This window comes from Argiope bruennichi, chromosome X1 (genome assembly GCF_947563725.1).
Source record: "Argiope bruennichi chromosome X1, qqArgBrue1.1, whole genome shotgun sequence".
NCBI classification, from domain to species: domain Eukaryota; kingdom Metazoa; phylum Arthropoda; class Arachnida; order Araneae; family Araneidae; genus Argiope; species Argiope bruennichi.
The window spans coordinates 46,384,065-46,402,482 of NC_079162.1; the positions used below are offsets into that span (position 1 = coordinate 46,384,065).

An 18,418-nucleotide genomic window follows, 5' to 3' on the forward strand; every position below is an offset into this window, starting at 1 on the left:
TGAAACATTCCGATCCATAAATCCAGTTCCAATAATTTTGAAATCTTTAAAATAACAAAATATATATTCTAGCTTACAATTTTGGGGATAGTTTGGTTAAAAAAATATTTTAAGCTCAAATAAAACTTCAACTTAAATTAAGTTTAAATTGCAGTAACACATATTTGACGACACGAATTGGCGATTTAAAATCTAAAATCGATATCAGTCGATATTTGCCGTGACACAAACTACGATAATGATAGCAGAAAATTATATGTCTTTGAAACATCCTCGGGGGAACGATCCTGAAATTTCATTTTTATCCCGAGCACGTTTTCAAAAACTTTTCTCTTCATGGTCAATAATAGACCAACCCTAGTACTCTAAAAAGAATTTGAACAGGAATGAAAGTAATTTAGCCCTTTGAAAGAAAGAATTGTCCCTCTCATTGGCTTTAACGGAAATATCAAATGATAAGATAGATGGGTTTTTGATAGGTTGAAATATTAGCGCCATTTTTGTATGATATTTATTATATTATATTGTTTTTAAATCAATTTAGTTGCCATTTTTGTTTGTAAAGGGCGTCCCAAAATTAATGCAATATTTTAATTTGCCACCATTCGTGCAGTAAATGGTTAGCAACCCTATTAAAAAGCCATTTGGCAGTTGATAGTTTAGGGGTAGTAAAAATGGAGCGTTTCACAATAGAACAACGTGTTAACGCAAGATTAAAAAAAAAAAAAAAAAAAAACTTTTTTTTAAAATTGTTGTATTTTTATTGAATCTTAAAGTATACAGGATAAGGTTATGTCGGGGCCTCCGAGAAGAGTGCTTTCTCTTCTATTACTCTCAAACTTTTATTGCACTCTTCGTTCTCGGAGGCCCCGGTTATGTATGGAATAACAAATTCGGAAAATGGTCTTCATGGCTTTGCTGGTACATACGCACTCTTTTGTCGAATATTTCCATGACCATTTTGCATGAATGTAACTGAATTTAAAATAATAAAATCAAATCTTATTGCAAATGATGTTATATTTATATGGAAAAGAAGAATATGTTTGTATAAGTTCACATTAAATTACAAAATCAGGGAATTTTCAAACATTTTAGGATACGTTTGACGGATTTTCATATCTTTTAAGCTTTTTCCTATAATTGCTTTATTATGAAATCAAAAGTATAAAATTTGTCATGATTGAATTGAAATTCAAAATCATGTAATAAGCTAAAATGTGTGAAATATTCAAAAATTGAAGAATTATACATTTCCATTAACCGAAATGATAAGTTTAAGATAATGAAAATATTTATTAAAAAAGAAAAAAACTATTTTTGTCACTCAAAAGGCAGAAAAGTCATCGCAATTGTTAAAATGAATTTTTAAAAGAAAAGAAAGTATTTCAGAATATAAAGTTTATTTTCAAGTTTTTTAAACACCAATAATTTGGTTAAATATTTGGAAGTTGGTTGGAGATTTTGAATTACGGAATAAAAAGCAATTAATAAATGTGATTGATTGTCTATCCAACTGATTTTTTTTATTCTCTGGTTTCTGTTATGCACATATTAGAAAGAAATTAGCTTCTTGCGCTTAAAAATCTCGAGTCGGCATCCTGGCATAGGGGTAGCGCGTCTTCCCCGTGACTTGGGCGTCCTGGGTTCGAGTCCCGGTTCGGGCATGGTTGTTCTTCCTGTTCTATCTGTGAGATGTGTGACTGTGCCCCCCTGTAAAAAGGGGTTGTACAAGCGAATGTGATGCGTGAGTAGCTAAGACGTACTCTTGGCCCTAGTTGGCGCTACTAAAATAAGAGACGCTCCCTTGGCTTAAAATCACTGACTTCGTCAGCGAGCTTGTCCATGGCAAGTGCCATTATAAACAACAAAAATCTCGAATCTTCAAATCTGCAATAATCGAGGCCTTATTTTGATTGAAACATGAAACCTTTGACTTAACAGTCAATAATATGTTCTCCTTCAAAGATTTTTGAAATTCCAAAGGCTTGAAATTTAATATTTTTTGGTAATGAATGTGCTTAATCTTTTATAACATTAAAGACAGTATAAATTTCTTTTTTAAGTCAATAAATAATTATTCTTAAAATGGATTGTAAAAAATGTTTTAATCGGTGAGTTAAAAAGTAGAAGATAATATTTTATGATGATAAATGTAATAATCATATAAAGCGTGAAACGCTGATAGAAATACTCTCAGTAAACCGGAATAGTGAACACGTCTGCAATATATTTTAATATGTAATATGGCCTAATATTTTAAATTTTAATTTGGTATGATATTTTAATATTTATTTTTGTTTCATTTCCTAATCGTATTGTTTTTGATGTTTCAAACTCTTAAGAATTTTGTTACTCCCGTCAAATTTTTGATAAACATTATTTTCTACTTTTGGTGAACTAATAAAGACATGTTTTGAATTAATTTTTTTGACTTTGTGAACTTATTTTAGAATTCATCATCATAATCATTATGAAATTATCATTATTACTAGTTATGTTCTGAAAATTACTAAGTGTTTTAATTATCAATGGAAATACACTACTAAACAAAATATTTGAACTCTAGCACATCAATAATTGAGTAAAAAATGATTCACAACATTTCTAATTTAACAAACACGAAACAAATTGAGTTCTCTAAAAGTCAATCAAAACCGTTATGGCACACAATATCCCTCGCAATTTTGATGTGCCAAGAGATGGATGGACAGTAGAATGTTATAAAGGCGAATCAATGTTTTGAGCACGGAACTGTCAAATACTACTATATTGCAGAAAATGAACGACTTTATTGACAATATTTATCCAACATCACAAATCTTAATCAGAAGACATGCAAAACCTTGCACAACAATTAACAATTGGAATAAGATCATTCTTCTGTTACAAATATTGAATTAATATTTCTAGGATGTAATTACATTTTAGTTAAAATTAGATCAACTAACATCTTGAATTTAATCGAGCCGTTTTGAGACAGATCTCGCCATTTTTAACAATGGTTAGATGATGTGGACGATATATAAGATATCATGTACTTTTCAGACTTCTTCACTGTATTATTGGTAGCGTGTTTAATCCCATGTATTTAACGCACCCTAAGCCGCTTATACTGTGGTCCTTCATTGAAACCTGGTTTCGAATCCATAAACCTTCACTTTAGAAAAAGAGATTTATTAAGAATCTTCATATACTGACATAGAACACGATAAGGATAATTTCAAAAAAGATTAGAAAGAGCTTAATAAATATAATAAGGGTCATTCTGGTAAACATCTGGAATAGAATAAGCTTCTTCAATGAGACCCGAATAAGATAATTCTTCTTCGATGAGCAATTCAAAGTAAATCTCTCAAGGATAATTTGAACGCTAAGTACTATGAAGGCATTTCTAAATATGGCGGATGGCTGCTCATCTTTGACGTGTGTCATAGCCTGCTGTGAAGTGTGGAGGTATTTATATCTACCGAAACTACAGCTTCATTATCTTCTTAATGTCAAGGTCTTGCCAAATATGGAATTTTCTCTTAGCGGGTAATTTTTTTCTGTGGAATTTTGAAACAGAAGTTTTTTTTGTTAATAACTTTGATGAAAGTCTTAAATTTAAATAAATTCTTAAAATGTTAAGCATAAAGTGTGGAAGAAAAATTATTTTAATTCTGTAGTGTTATATGGCTTTTATTTAAAGAATAAACAAATAGTGCAATGAAGATTAAGTTATTCGTATTTTAATCTTTGCGGATTAAATTATTAGTTTTTAACAAAAAAAAAAAAACCTACAGTGAAAAGTTAAAAACTTAAATTTGCTTTATGTTTAATATCATTAATTTATTGCAGATTACGTTGGGATTAATTAATTAAAATTACTCATTCATTATATATTTGTGTCCAGATTATGTTGCTATATAGGCTCCATCAAACTCTATCCAGCCCAAATTAATTCCAGAAATACATTTAAAAGCAGATTTTTCTAGTGCAGCGGTAAATTTCAAAAGCAGCGATAAAAGCTATAGATATTAAAATTTATTTATTTTACAAAAAAAGGGACGTATTCCATCAGAATTAAAAAATTCTTATCTTAGCTACAAATTACATTAAAAATACATAAAAAATATTATAAATTACATTTTAAAACGGATAATGCAGATTATGGTTGATTACTTTACAATTTTTTGAGCAACGAAAAATTAAGAGATAAAATTTGGAGATATTAAAGCACTTCACTCATTTAATATACTTAACAAAAAAAAATTGCTGTATCAGAGTAGAAGAGTAATATTTTGAAATGAAAAATAGATTCTGGAACAATTTACTACAATCTTTGTTAAAATTTCTCAAATCCTCGCTTATGATTCATGAATAAACAACTTAAAATCATTCTCATGGGTCTTCATTTTCAGGTGAAGAGTCTAGAGTAATTCTTAGTAAATTTATATCAGAAGCTCCTTCAATATTTTAGAAAGCAATGAGTCTTTGACCTTTGAAGATAATGCAATAACAGCATGGAATCATCCTTCAGCTGGAAACGACCTTGCACTTATTCGCTCCCCCAGTGGGAAACCCCATGCGAACGTGAAAATGCTTATTAAAAAAGGAAATAAGCATACTTTTCCAGTGTCTAGCATTGATTCCCATGCATACCATATAAAATTTTGGGGTAAAAATAGTTTTTGATGCTAGTGTCAGATATGTTAACGAACAGTAGCTGATAAAACAATTTGTATAATTAGAGGATGTAAAAGTTCGTTTGATCCATAAAACATGAAGTTCAACAGAGTAATTGGGAGATTAAAAAAGACCTCATGGGTAGAAAGGCTGGTTTCTTTTTCATAATTGTAACAATTTTTAGAAAAAGTTGAAAGAACCAATCACTGACATTGAAATTTTTCCCTTTAAGCTCCTGGAATCTAATATAACCCTTGGAGGCTTCAATGTTACATTTACAGAGCGGGCGAAAGTGCAGCGATAGTCAGTTTTGGCGTGTCTTTACATTTTCCCTTGAGATGGAAATGATAAAGCAGGCTGTTTTAACGGTCTGACAAGTCGCAGCTTTGAGGTTGTTACGTCAAAAAATCAGTTGGGATCTTTTATTTAAATTTGAGAAATCTAGAATAAGAGGACTGATGATTGGTGGAATTAAGTTAATTCAATGACGTTTCTTGAGTTGAGAAATTTCTTCCATTAAAAAACGAAAGATTATTAGTGAAGTCAGGATAACGAAGTGTTTTTTTTTTTTTTTTTCAAAAAATATGATTCTAAAAATCGTATTTATTTTTACAGCATATGATCGGTTTTTGTGAGGAGGGAATATAATACAGGCATCATTTCCTTAAGAAAAAGTTTAATAGATGTTTTAAATATATAAGAGAAATCTATTTAATTTTACGTGCAATAAAATAACACAGAAACCAATAATCGATCGAGGCTTTTTTTGGATCATTTTCTTTATAAGAATACTAATAAAAGCGATAAATTTTCAATCAATTAATTACCTGCAATCCGTCTAAATCTGCATCTATGCAATTCTAAGACACGGTATCTTACGGCATTTTAACAGCGGCCATTTTTTAACTGAAAAAAAAATATGTCAAACTATTTCCGTGCGATAAAAGTCTTTCAACCGTAAATGTATGTAAAGCAGGAAATGAAGCTATTGAATTTAAAGATATTTATGTTCTGGTAAACTTTTGATGATTTTTTATAATCAAACTGAGCATCTCGGTAAACTTTAAAATTAGTAAACTTTTTATTTACCAGCTTTGAATAATTACAAAACATAATGCAGTAAAAGTGCTTTCAAGACTCTAGAATTCATATAAATGATATAAGAAATAATCATAAATAATTTAAGAAATCTTCCTGTAAACTATAATTATATGAATATTTTACTATAATCGTTAAAAAAAATTGATGTTTAAGTTTCTACCATTCTATTTTCTTTATATTATTCAATGTATTCATTCTATTTATTATATTTTTATAATGTATGATTTGTAAAGTTTTCACTAATTCCCCTTTATTTATAATTCAGCATATATAAATACAAACAAAGCATCTACACTTTCTAAACAGCTGTATAATTACTCTTATTAAATGATATATTTACACAAAAAAGATTTATCTTTATCATCAATAATGCTTTCTTTATTTCTTAGGACGTTTCTTCAAAACTCAACAAAACGATTTATTCTTTGTTAAGTCTTATTGTACAGATAACACGTTTTGCTTTTTTAAATAAAGTGAAGCGAATATATAACCACTTTCGAACTATTTGTATTTTCTAAGAGAGTTCTGAAAAATATTTTACTATTTTTTTTTGTCTTGTTTAAATGCAATGATTTCTATTTTGAGCAATTTCAAATTCTATTTCTGTATGTTGGATAGATTGTTTTGATTCTGTTATCTGTTCTCTCTTCCCTTATATTTCTAATTTTATAACTTTCATTGTCTTGATCACAAAAATATCCAATGATTTTTTTATCAGTAAATATTTTTAATAGGCTTTGAATAAAATATTTATTCACTTTTGACTGCAAAGGTATTTCATCAGACTGTCAAATTTTCTCGAACTAAATATATATCGTCGTTATGTTTTCGGATTTTAAATGAAGGATCTTCATAAAGCAATTTTAAAGCTTTATAAAAGAAGATATAATTTATCTTGAATTTCTTTTCGTTGATAGCAGCAAAAATATTTATATGCTCGTGATATATTTTTTAAATACAAAAATTAATATTTATGAAAATAAATTCATACCATGAAACTATTATTTCGAGAAGAGTTTTTGATGTTAAAGGGGCCACTTAAAATCGAAAACTACAAGCTCAAACCTGTAAATAAGTAGCTAAATTTAGTAGCTATTTGAGGTATAAGATATATTACCTCAAACAGTTATTATCTGATCATTCCGCATATTTAAAGGATTAAAAGCTTTTAGTAATAATCCAGAATTAAGTATGTATTAATAAATTTTGAAGTAAAATTTTATGTGCAGGAAAAAATATAGCTGAAAATACAGAATAATTAGGCTTATGCTTTGCACGCAGAAAAATCTAAATTGGGGAATGAATTTCTTCTAAATTAGTGAGTCAAAAGTACAAAATTAAAATTAATCCATAGTTATCAATTTACTCAAATATGCAATTATGAAATATAATTTGTACAGTAATATAAAATATAAATAATATAAAAGTAAATTTAATGGCATTAATCAATAGAGTCAAACGAAATAAAATAGTCGATATTAGAACTTAAAATTTCTCATTGAACATGGTATTAACTCCTTCATACATACTTTGTACCGTTAAGCAATAATACTTGAGTTTAGTTCAGTTTAGTTATATTAACGTCCCGTTGTAAGGCAACACTAGGGCTATATAGGGAAGGACCTCGTTATTTTGAACCACAGTCTGATGATGAGGACGACACCTGAGCTGACACTCCCCTCTCCACACCACACCACACCAGCGGGAGGACGTATGACCTGACGGATTTAGCGTGCAACAGACCCTCTTACATGACGTTTCTTCAGTGGAATCGAGTCTCGAACCTGAAACCTAACGGCTCACCAGCCGAGACCTTACCATCAGGCCCCAGCAATGATACTTGAGAGGAACAAGTTGATTTCTATTTGGCCCTTTATAACGAATGTATCGCAAATTTATTTTGCATATCAAAAGGAGCTGAATACTTTTAACTTCTCAGCCTTCTTTTACATCAACATAAGAAATTGAATCATGTTTTATTATTTTCACGTGCTTTATTTACCATGTTCTTACTCTTTCTTGATTTTTATATATATTTATATATATATTAACACCACTTTTATTTGTGCTAGTAAGCCTGCTTTTTTTCTACTTTTAATAATCATTACGAAATGAAAAACCGAAATCATCCACACAATATAAAAATAATTACTGATAAATAAAATCAAAATGTGAGCTCATGTTAAACTATCAATCTACACCTCAAACAGGAGAAATTTTTAACGATAACTTTCTATCTGTGATCCGAAAAAAATAACAGCCAAAAATAAAATAAAAAAATACAGCTGATTATCATATTTATTCCCACAATCACCCATCGTGCCGTCAAACATCAATAATTAATCAAATATTTCTAAGCTCATATTGAAATATCAATTTGTGGTACTCGAGGCAAATTTTTTCTGGCAGCCTAATGAATGTTATAATAAAAGATAGCAATTAATTATTAAACTTAAAAATTGTCAGTGACTTCTTTCTCTTTTCCATTGTACATATTCTTTTTTGTTAAGAATATGTACAATGCCTAATGCCGTGAAGCAAAAGTGCTTAACTAAACACATTGCTTTTGTCGATTTCCTTGAGATGAAAAATACAGAAATCCACCCATTTAGTCATTCCACTAATGAATGCTGTGTTTTTTCCACCTTTAGCAATCAATACTCTCCAATCATCTGGTGAAAATGTGCTTGAATCATTAGCAATGGGAGCGGTCATCTGCACATCGGGAAAAACAGCCAGCCGCGAACATTCCAGCGGAAGGCAATCCGGAAAATCTCTGAGACGGAAAATTACCAAGGACTCGATTTATGATTCGTCAGATTACGTCGAGTGCTCCTCGCTGATACGTACAAATGGGAAAGAAAGACTCCAGTTCACGAGTAAGCATGAGATTCATGCAAATATCCCGACTCAACTGGAGCCGAAAGAGGTACGTTTTACTTAACGAGACTGAGAAGAATTTCGTGTTGAATCCATTTATCCAACATTTGAATCAAAGATCAGAAATAATCTTATTGGGTGGAACTTGGCTAATTCGAAGCTGACGAGAACACAAATTTCATCTGTCGATTTAGCAAAATTTTGAATTAAGAAACATCAGCTTTAAATTAATATAGCTAGAAAAAACAATTTTAAAACTAAAAATGGCAAAAGTTAATTTCAATATTTAATCATTTTTAATCAATAATATATAATTAAGTGACTATGTTGGAAAGTCGATTTTTTTTAACGATAATAAACATTTTTATTCAGTTTTTTTAAATTTCTGAATAGCATTCTTCATAAATCTATTTGAGTTTGGATTATTACATTGATTTTTATATGTGCATAATACACGCTTTAATAATATATTACATATTTAAATGTTGTTTTTCCAAATTCTAAATTTTGAGGGAATTTTCTTATAAAAAACTTCATAAATTGAAATCTAATGCATATTTTTTTTGTTCGAATTCGGTATAAGATATTTTCAATATATTCTGCAGTTTCTGAATGAGAGAATAAACTAACTGTTTATATAGAAATATTCTATAATTTTTTCAATTCAGCGCAATGCAAAAATAAATAAATAAATAAAAAATAATAATAATATTGAAAATTCCATCTTATTCGAACCTCAATATTCAAAGATTGGATAGAAACACACCTTATTTATTTGTTCAAGAGTTAGGTTTTATATATACAGTGGCTCCCAAAATTGAGTATACACTATACTCTTTCTTCTTTAATTTTATTGTCTTTGATCTTAACATTCCTATTTATGGCTAATATTTATAAGAGTGACAAAATATACATTAACAAAAGTATTAGGCTAAAAAACAAAACGGAGAAATCAATAATATTTTTATTACAGTAATTTTTATGTCAAAGTTACAAATTCCAAAGTCACATAATTGAGTATACATCTAGCAAAATCTGTCAACAAATAGAGAAAAAGATAAATTAATATTTTGTTGCATATCTTTTTGCATTTAGAACAGCTTGTAAACGATGTGGCATTGAGTTGACAAGAATTTGAGTTGTTTCGCCGGATATTTTCGACCATTCTTTTTGTAATACTCTTTTTAAGTGTTCTTTGCCCCTAATATTGTGTTTTTGAACTGATTTTCCTAATTGTGCCCACAAATTTTCAATCACATTGAGATCTGGAGATTGAGGAGGGGTGTGCAATTGCAATTTACAATTATACAACAATCATAACTTAACTATTTTAGCTGTATGCTTCGGGTCATTATCTTGTCGAAACAGAAAACTTGACCCTAAACCCAAATTCTGGACACTTTGTTTTAAATTGTTCTTCAATATATCCAAATATTTGATTTTGTCCATGATTCCATCAATGAAAATTAAATTTACCACTCCTTTTGCAGACACACAGCCCCATATAAGAAATGAACCACCTCCATGCTTAACAGAAGCATTGGTGTCTTTAGGAAGAAGTTCAGAATTGGGCTTTCTCCAAATATAACATCGACCATCACTGCCAGAAACATTGAACTTACTTCGTCACTGAATATTACTTGATTCCAGAAGTCCGGAGATTTTGAAATATGACTTTTAGCAAATGAAATTCTTTTCTCTCCATTTACTTTGGGAATGAATGGTTTTGTTCTGGCTACGCGACCATTATAATTTGCTTTTCAGATTACTCTTTGAATTGTTTCTGCAGAAGCACACTTTCCAATTGCTCTTGAAGTAAATGTAGCAATTTTTGTAGCATTCACCTTAGGATTGTTTGCTACCTCTCGAATAACTCTTCTCTTGATCGTGACACTGCGGATTTCTTTTCTTCCTCTTCCAGGTTTATCAACAATTTGGCTATACATTTTATACTTCTGGATAATTTTTTGAACACATCCGTGACTGCATTGAATTTACCTTGCAATTTCTCGTAGAGATTTACCATCTTCAGTCAATCGAATAACAAGTTTCCGAATTTCAACATTTGTCTCATTTCTGGAGCTCATTATGATAACCAAAACGTTTGCTTTCGCTTGGAAATAAATGATTGTCAATTAAAGTAACAAAACTACTTTACTTATTCATTTGAAAATATATAATAGCAGTCAAGTAGCATATTTTATAAGGTGTATACTCAATTTTGTGACTTTGGAATTTGTAACTTTGACATAAAAATTACTGTAATAAAAATATTATTGATTTCTCCGTTTTGTTTTTTAGCCTAATACTTTTGTTAATGTATATTTTGTCGCTCTTATAAATATTTGCCATAAATAGGAATGTTAAGATCAAAAACAATAAAATTAAAGAAGAAAGAGTATAGTGTATACTCAATTTTGGGAGCCACTTTATATATATATCTTAAGCCGTCTGCAAGCGCTTAAGCAATACTGAATTAAAATATTATACTATATTAGACTTTTTACTTTATATCTCTTTTTAACGTAAAAAATGTCCACTCTATTTTCCCCAATTTTTATAAAATTTACATGATTTTTTTAATAAAACTTTTGGTATTTAACTGGTATATTTTGGTTCCATAAATAATTTTTCAATCTGTTTTATCCAAAAATTTAAAAATATATCTATAGCTAATTTAAAGCGTTTTTCAAAAAATTCACTTTGAATGTAATTACATAACTTAAAGTGTTAATTTTTGTCGAAAATATCCAAACTTATTTTATTAATTATTCTTAATTTTTGAACCGTTTTCTTTATCAAACCTTTTGAATTTTGTTTTAAAGTACATTCTTTGAGAAGTTACACCGAATTTTTTATATGCATAATTCACTTTTTTTTTAATTTTACATCTTTAAACGCTATTTTCTAAAATTCTAAATTCCGGTAAAATTTACATAGAAAAAAACCCTCATGAATTAAAATCTAATGCATGCTTTTAGCTTAAATTTGGCATAATAATTTCTCAATATATTCTGCAATTCTTGAAATTTAGAATAAACTGTGGGTGTACTTTGAAATATTTTACAATTGTTTTAATTTTTCGGTATTTGAATAAAATTTAACATTTCATATTATGTTTTAGTCAAATCCCTGTATTTAAAGATTCGATAGAATTAAAGCTTATTTCTTAATTCAGAAATTATGTAATATAAATTTTATGTTATCTGAAAAATTTTGAATAAATTATTCAAAAACTGCAGAATTAAAAGACGTTTATGCTTTATTCTCTTTTCAGCAACAACAAAAAAAAAGCCCTTTAAAATTTTCATTTTTTATTTTATTTTAATAGTTATAATTTTTGTTTCACATGTGTTTGTTATTCAATCTGTATTATGAAAAAATTAAAGAAATAAATATTTTCCAAAAATCTTCTTCCGCACGCTGTCACATTTCTTAATAAGCAAGTAGAAAGAAATTTTAATATATGAAGTAATAATAATTAATAACTGAAATTTTAATAATTGAAGTAATAATAATTGAAGAAATAATTCGCTAATAATTTTAAAAATTATAATTTTGATAAGTAAACAATTTTAACAGACAGTGTACAACATTTTTAATACAGCAATCGTACAATTAAACTTTAAAATAAACAGTATAATTCAAATCTAATGTGTTCAGAGTTTTTAATAAAATCAGAAATTTGTATTACATTTTTTGAATACATACATTATACTCGATTGAATTTAGAAACTTAAAAATTATTCACTTAAGACGGATATATTTATGTGGCGCAATAAAATTCAGAAATTTAAACAGTAATCGAAAATTTGTAAAATTTACTTCAATTTAATTAAAATGAATTCGAATTATATCACATAGCGTATATTTTTAGTGCTATATTTATAAGAAGTTCAAAGTACAGAAGAAGGAATAGAAATTACTGATGAATTTAGTAATTAAAATTTCGAATTAGTCAAGATATTCCATTGTTTACTTTTTGTATACAATATATGCATACAAGTAGCTTCTGCATAGAGCATTTTTACAGTTATTTAACCTGCTTGTGTTTCACATTTAATAAACCGGAAAATAGGAATTATGTTATTAAAATATTTACTGTTCCATGCCATTATCATTCAGTTAGTGCACAGAATTAATAAGAGGCAATTCGCTTTATTTCAAATTCGAATTTACAATATTGGAAGAAAAAATGTTCCGCAAATTTATTCAAATTTGTCATAGGAATTCAAGAAAGTTAATTTTAAAATTCTCTTTGCTTTAATTTTGAAGTTAAATTTTTATTAGAAACTAACCAATTCCAAACATTATTTGATTAATGTGAATTTCTATAATAAAAATTTCTCGCTTCAAGCCAAATATTTAATGGAAAATAATTTTATAAATCAGTTATTAATTTATTGAAGATTAAATGAAGAAAGGAAAATATGGCAGCAGAATAAATGTGAGCTAAATAAAGGACAAAATTAAACCAAACTTACTTTTAGATAGTAAAATCGAATTTTAAAAATTATATTAATTTTCTATTAAAGTAAAATTTTCAGTTTGTCTATTGCAGAAAGAAAAATACTTATAATTTAAGGCAAATGAAATATTTCATACTTTGACAAATTGAAAATATTATATATTTTGATATAGAATATTCTATATTTCTAGATAATACGTATAATTTATTAGTATTTGACAATCTTGAAATTAAATTAAATGCAATTTACGAGAGCATTTTTTAATGAGCTTACACTAATTATATATATATATATATATATATATATATATATATATATATATATATATATATATATATATATATATATATATATATATATATATATATATATATGTGTGTGTGTGTGTGTGTGTGTGTGTGTGTGTGTGTGTGTGTGTGTTTGTTCATTCAGAAAACCCGAGGAAAATGTATTTGAAATGAGATTAAATGCAATTTATATGAGCATTTTATAAAGAAGTTACATTGTATATATATTAATTTTTAGATCTTGGCTCAATTTTTCCTCGAGCTGAGAAAAAGCACAGAAATGAAATAAATATTTTTACTGAATAAATTAGAGTAAGTATATCGGAAATACATTTTAATGTCCCAAAAATATTCAAATCCAGAAAACAAGTGGAAATTATACTTAAAAAAATCAGAGTAACCTGGAAATAAGTTAAAACTCTCATTTTTTTTTAAATTACCACTAAAGTACTACCTTAGAGTAATACAGTCGCTCTTGCTTCAAAATAAAATGGGTTATGATTTTAGTTATGTTGAAAAAAATGAAAAACACATGATTAACCTTCATCATCATATAACATGTTAATTGTGAAAATATTATTTGTTTTCACTTTTAATTTCCACTTTCAAATTTGAAAATTGATAGACAATCTATTTTAGAAGATGATTTGATCAGTGTACACACTTTGCACATTTTCCATTTTCCTGACTAAATCCATTTTTACTGTTCTATTAAACTAAATAAAAAAAAATATCAATATTGATAAGACACAATTTCATTTTCATTATGAAACTAGCTTATTTATTTTTATTTGAAATAATTCAAAAGCAATAAATAAATAAATAAAAAATAAAAACTTTCTTTCAAAAAGTTTGAATTGTCGCCAGAAACAAGGGAATAGAGAAAAATAAAATTTAAAGGATAATAATTCTCGAATATAATAGCAATATCACCTCATTGCAGCCAGTAATGGCTTTATTTCTCAACAGCAAGCATTATGAAATCTCTTCATGAAAAAAACCCACAAAGATTTTGAGGAAATTCATCACAAATTGTTGAATTAATATCGAAATCAATAGTGCATTAAATATTTTCAATGCAATACCCCTCCCCCCCCTAAATTTCCCGTATGCCCTTTAATACGTAATATTGTCCTTCATCTGAAAAAGATTCTGGGCCTGGGGAAAATCTGTAAATACTACAATTGCTCAAATTTTTATTTTCAGTGTCCCGCACTTGACATTTTAGCTTCGTAGTATAGTAGAGGAAACCATTGATACACTGCTTTGCCTTTTACATACATACGCTATTGTTGATCGATGGTATATAAATTTGACACGTAGCTGCAATTTTAGACAAGATCACAGGTCAAACTCATTTACTTAAGTCTTGTACTTTTGAGTTAATGCGTTTGCATGACTGCGAAAGTAGAGACCAACAGGCAGCCAATCCTTTGACGGCTTATGTCAAAATTTGATACGTATCTGTATTTTGGATACTAAATCTGTGTACCAAATTTTATCCAGAAAGTTCTTTACTTTTGGTAGTTATCTTGTTATAGCAGTTATCGCTTATAATGGAACAGCCGTCATATAGACAATCTCGAAATACAATTTGTATTAAAATTTGACTGAAATTTGCAAATTTTATATCAAAACCACATACCAAATTTCCTTCTTCTAGCTGAAAGCAATTTTGAATTCGTGTTCATAGACAGACAAACCTAATCCTTTTTTTATTATTCAGGGAGTTCAAAAATGTGGAGATTCTTCAAAATCTAGAGTTTGAATTTTTTGACGATTGCCATCCTTTCATTCTGTACACTTCGTGTACGAGAAATTAAAAGGATCAAATTTACGAAATCAAATAAAAAAAATCTAGCATAGATTTCTACATCCACAGAAAAGGTTATTGAAATAATTCATGTTTCTGTAGCATTATCTGAACTTTTTTTTTCCAATAAAGATCATGTTTTAGTAAAAGTTTAAACCAACTCTGAGCCAACAAGTACTTGTGTTAACAGCAACTGGTCCTCAAATTCAACAATTTTGAATCCAGTCGATCTATATTTAAAGTGAATACGTAATTTTCAGCCCTGGCATATGAAGAATAGACAATTGAGCTGTTCTCTATCCCCCTGTTCAGTTTTACATGCCACATTAATGGAGGATATTTGACTTTAGTAGATTCGAAATATCTGCAAACAACACGAGTTTGTTTAGTTTAGTTATATTAACGTTCCGTTTTAAAGCACACTACGGCTATTTTGGGACGGACCTTGTAATTTTGAACCGCGGTCATATGACGAGAATGACACTAGAGCTGGCAACCTCTTCTCCAAATTTCTCACCACACTAAGCGGGATGATATTTAGCCCCGACGGATTTAACGTGCAATAGACCCACTTACACGACGGTTTTTCAGTAGAATCGGGCCTCGAGACTGGAACTCTCAGGCTACTAACAACGTGGATCATTGGACTAATTAGATCTCAAAATTCTTTTAAAATATTCGTCTAATTTTTTGAAGCTTTTTTTCGAATGATTTGGATTTCTGAAAAGAGAAACAGTAAAATTCAAAAAACCTAAGAATAATTTTAAGCGGTGAAGGAAATGTAGCCGATATGTATTTTAGGAATGAGACGGAAATCGTAATAATAGCGAATGCTATTATCATTTTTATTATTAAATTTTTACTAAATAACCTCAAAAAGTTTAATCACCGACAATCTAATAATTATACAATTAAAATTTAATTATAGTATAATTTTACTAAGTAAGCCTTAATTAATATTTCAGTTATATATTTTATATTCATTCAAATCGTGATGGCTAAATCTTTGAATCCTACAAATGTTTGAATCGGGTATAAAAAATTCTCTTAAAAAAACTCTTTATTATGATATTAAATTAATTATTATAATTTAAAATTACGATTATGAAATTCAATTCAATTAAAATTATTAAATAAAAAATAATCTTATTCAGATTTAAATAAATAAAGTTTCATTATTCATGGCTGTCAGTGTCAAAATGATGTTAAAAAACTTCAATCACAAATGGGTTTTTTTAATAAACCCAAAAAAAGACTACTAACCGAGTTATTTTTGTTAAAAATTAAATAAATAAGTTTGTGAAATATAGAAATTTACATTTATTATGCCATAACTGTATGTGTACACCCTCTAAATTTTTTTTTTCACAAGTGCGTCGCGTTGATTCATCAGTTTGGTCATTTTGCAAATAGCTGCAGAATTCGTCCAACCCCGTTTACCGTGCTATTTTTGTAGCGAATAATCAGGAATTCGCAGAAATTATATTTTGAACCTATTTTGAAGATTTCATGTATTTGTGAATATACATTTTGGTTGAATGTATTAAAATCAAAGTGTCACCAGCCATTTTCGAGTACTGAATAACAGAAACTTAGTCATAAAATTCCTATCTAATTAGAAAGATACTAAGAAGACAATGACAATAATATTACACAACTCTTAAGCTTATTGATTTAGGCCGATTAGTCTCGTTACTTTTGGAGTTTTAGAATGATGTGATACAAAATTAATCAGTTTCCTAATATCAATGCCATTTATTTAGCTTTCTTAGCAAGCAAGAAGATTAATTTTAAATTAATTAATGTAGCAATTTAATTTTAATTAATGTAGCAATTTAATTTTAATTAATGTAGCAAATGTTAATTAATGTAGCAATTTAATTTTAATTAATGTAGCAAATGTTTATTAATGTAGCAAGAAGATTAATTTTAAATTTCAAAAGAAGGGAGATTTTAAAACTTTACGCTTAATAAAAGTAACAAGATTGTATTTATATATCTTTTATATAAGAATTCAGAAAAGTACATTAAAATCTGAGCTGTTTGAAAAGAAACCACTTAAGTAAACTCCCGATTATCTGCAGATTCGGGTGACGAGATAACCGGGGATAGTCCGAAAATGGTTGAGGGGAAAACGTTCTACACGAAAATACTTTTGAAAAATTTAAGTATTATAGAAAGGATGTATATTCACAATTTTCACTTGATAAACTATAGATTTCTGTATTTATTTATTTGAAATGGGCGTCAATGTGAATTTTAAGGTGGGTTCACACGAGGCTAACAGTTGCGCGCAATTGTTGTCTCTCTGCTATTGTCCCTGTAATTTCCCCGTGTGAACAGTTGAGACAACGTCGATGGGACAGTGGCTAATAGTTGTCCCGACGGGACAACCATTTGCCATTGTCCTGTTCCAGTCACGTGATTTTCCTGAAGTAGGCTTGATCTTCTATTTCGCGCAATAGTTGGCTTCGTGTGAACCCACCTTTACTCTTAGTTCAAGAAAGAAGCATTTTAATGCTTGAGAAAAAGCTTGTAGATGCCATTGGTTCTTAGTAAACTTTTGGTTAGAAATTTGTATTTATAAGTTTATTGATTTATTTTTAAAATCTATTTAGTTTTTTGATCAAAATAATAAATGTTTTCTTTTTTTTGTGAAAAAATAACCTCTTTTTTATTTGTTATTTCTTTGTTTGTATTTTTTTTATTTGAACACGAAAGACCGTGGATAAAAGACAGCTTATTGTTATTTATAAATAACTGTATAAACTTACTGCAGTTAGCTTATTACTGTTTTATAAACGAAATACAGAAAGAAAAAAATATTTTAATGAACAAAAATATTTGAAATCGAGATTTTGACGAATTTTCTGTTTTTCCTGAATCCAAAAAAAAAAAAAAAAAAAAGGGAATTATGTCTGTCAGTCTGTCTAACAAAACGAGTTCTGATAGCTTGTTGTCTCTGACAGCGTTTCAAAATTGCACTGTAAAATCTAAATAACCTTGAATGATTTGAACCGTGACATTGGTGATTCAATGTGTGTTAGTCCCACATTTATCGGAATCGGTTTAGGTGGATTGGATTTTGAACCCGATCTCTCTCGAGATGTCGCCATTAAACCAACGAGGTAGCTATGTTAATTTCAAATCGGTATTAATTCACATAATTGACTTGATTATTGTATTAGATGGATATTAAA

The 18,418-nt window shown here is 28.5% G+C and overlaps 1 protein-coding gene across 4 annotated transcripts in view; it reads left to right on the forward strand.

Moving 5' to 3' along the window:
- LOC129959014 (dual specificity calcium/calmodulin-dependent 3',5'-cyclic nucleotide phosphodiesterase 1-like) overlaps positions 1–18,418 on the forward strand; it is a 601,405-nt gene that overhangs the window by 68,165 nt on the left and 514,822 nt on the right. For all 4 annotated transcript variants that reach the window (XM_056071778.1, XM_056071780.1, XM_056071781.1 and 1 more), the window contains one exon: positions 8,421–8,698. In XM_056071778.1, coding sequence (XP_055927753.1) covers positions 8,471–8,698 — 228 coding nt within the window. In that variant the 5' untranslated portion in view covers positions 8,421–8,470. The remainder of the gene's footprint in view (positions 1–8,420; positions 8,699–18,418) is intronic.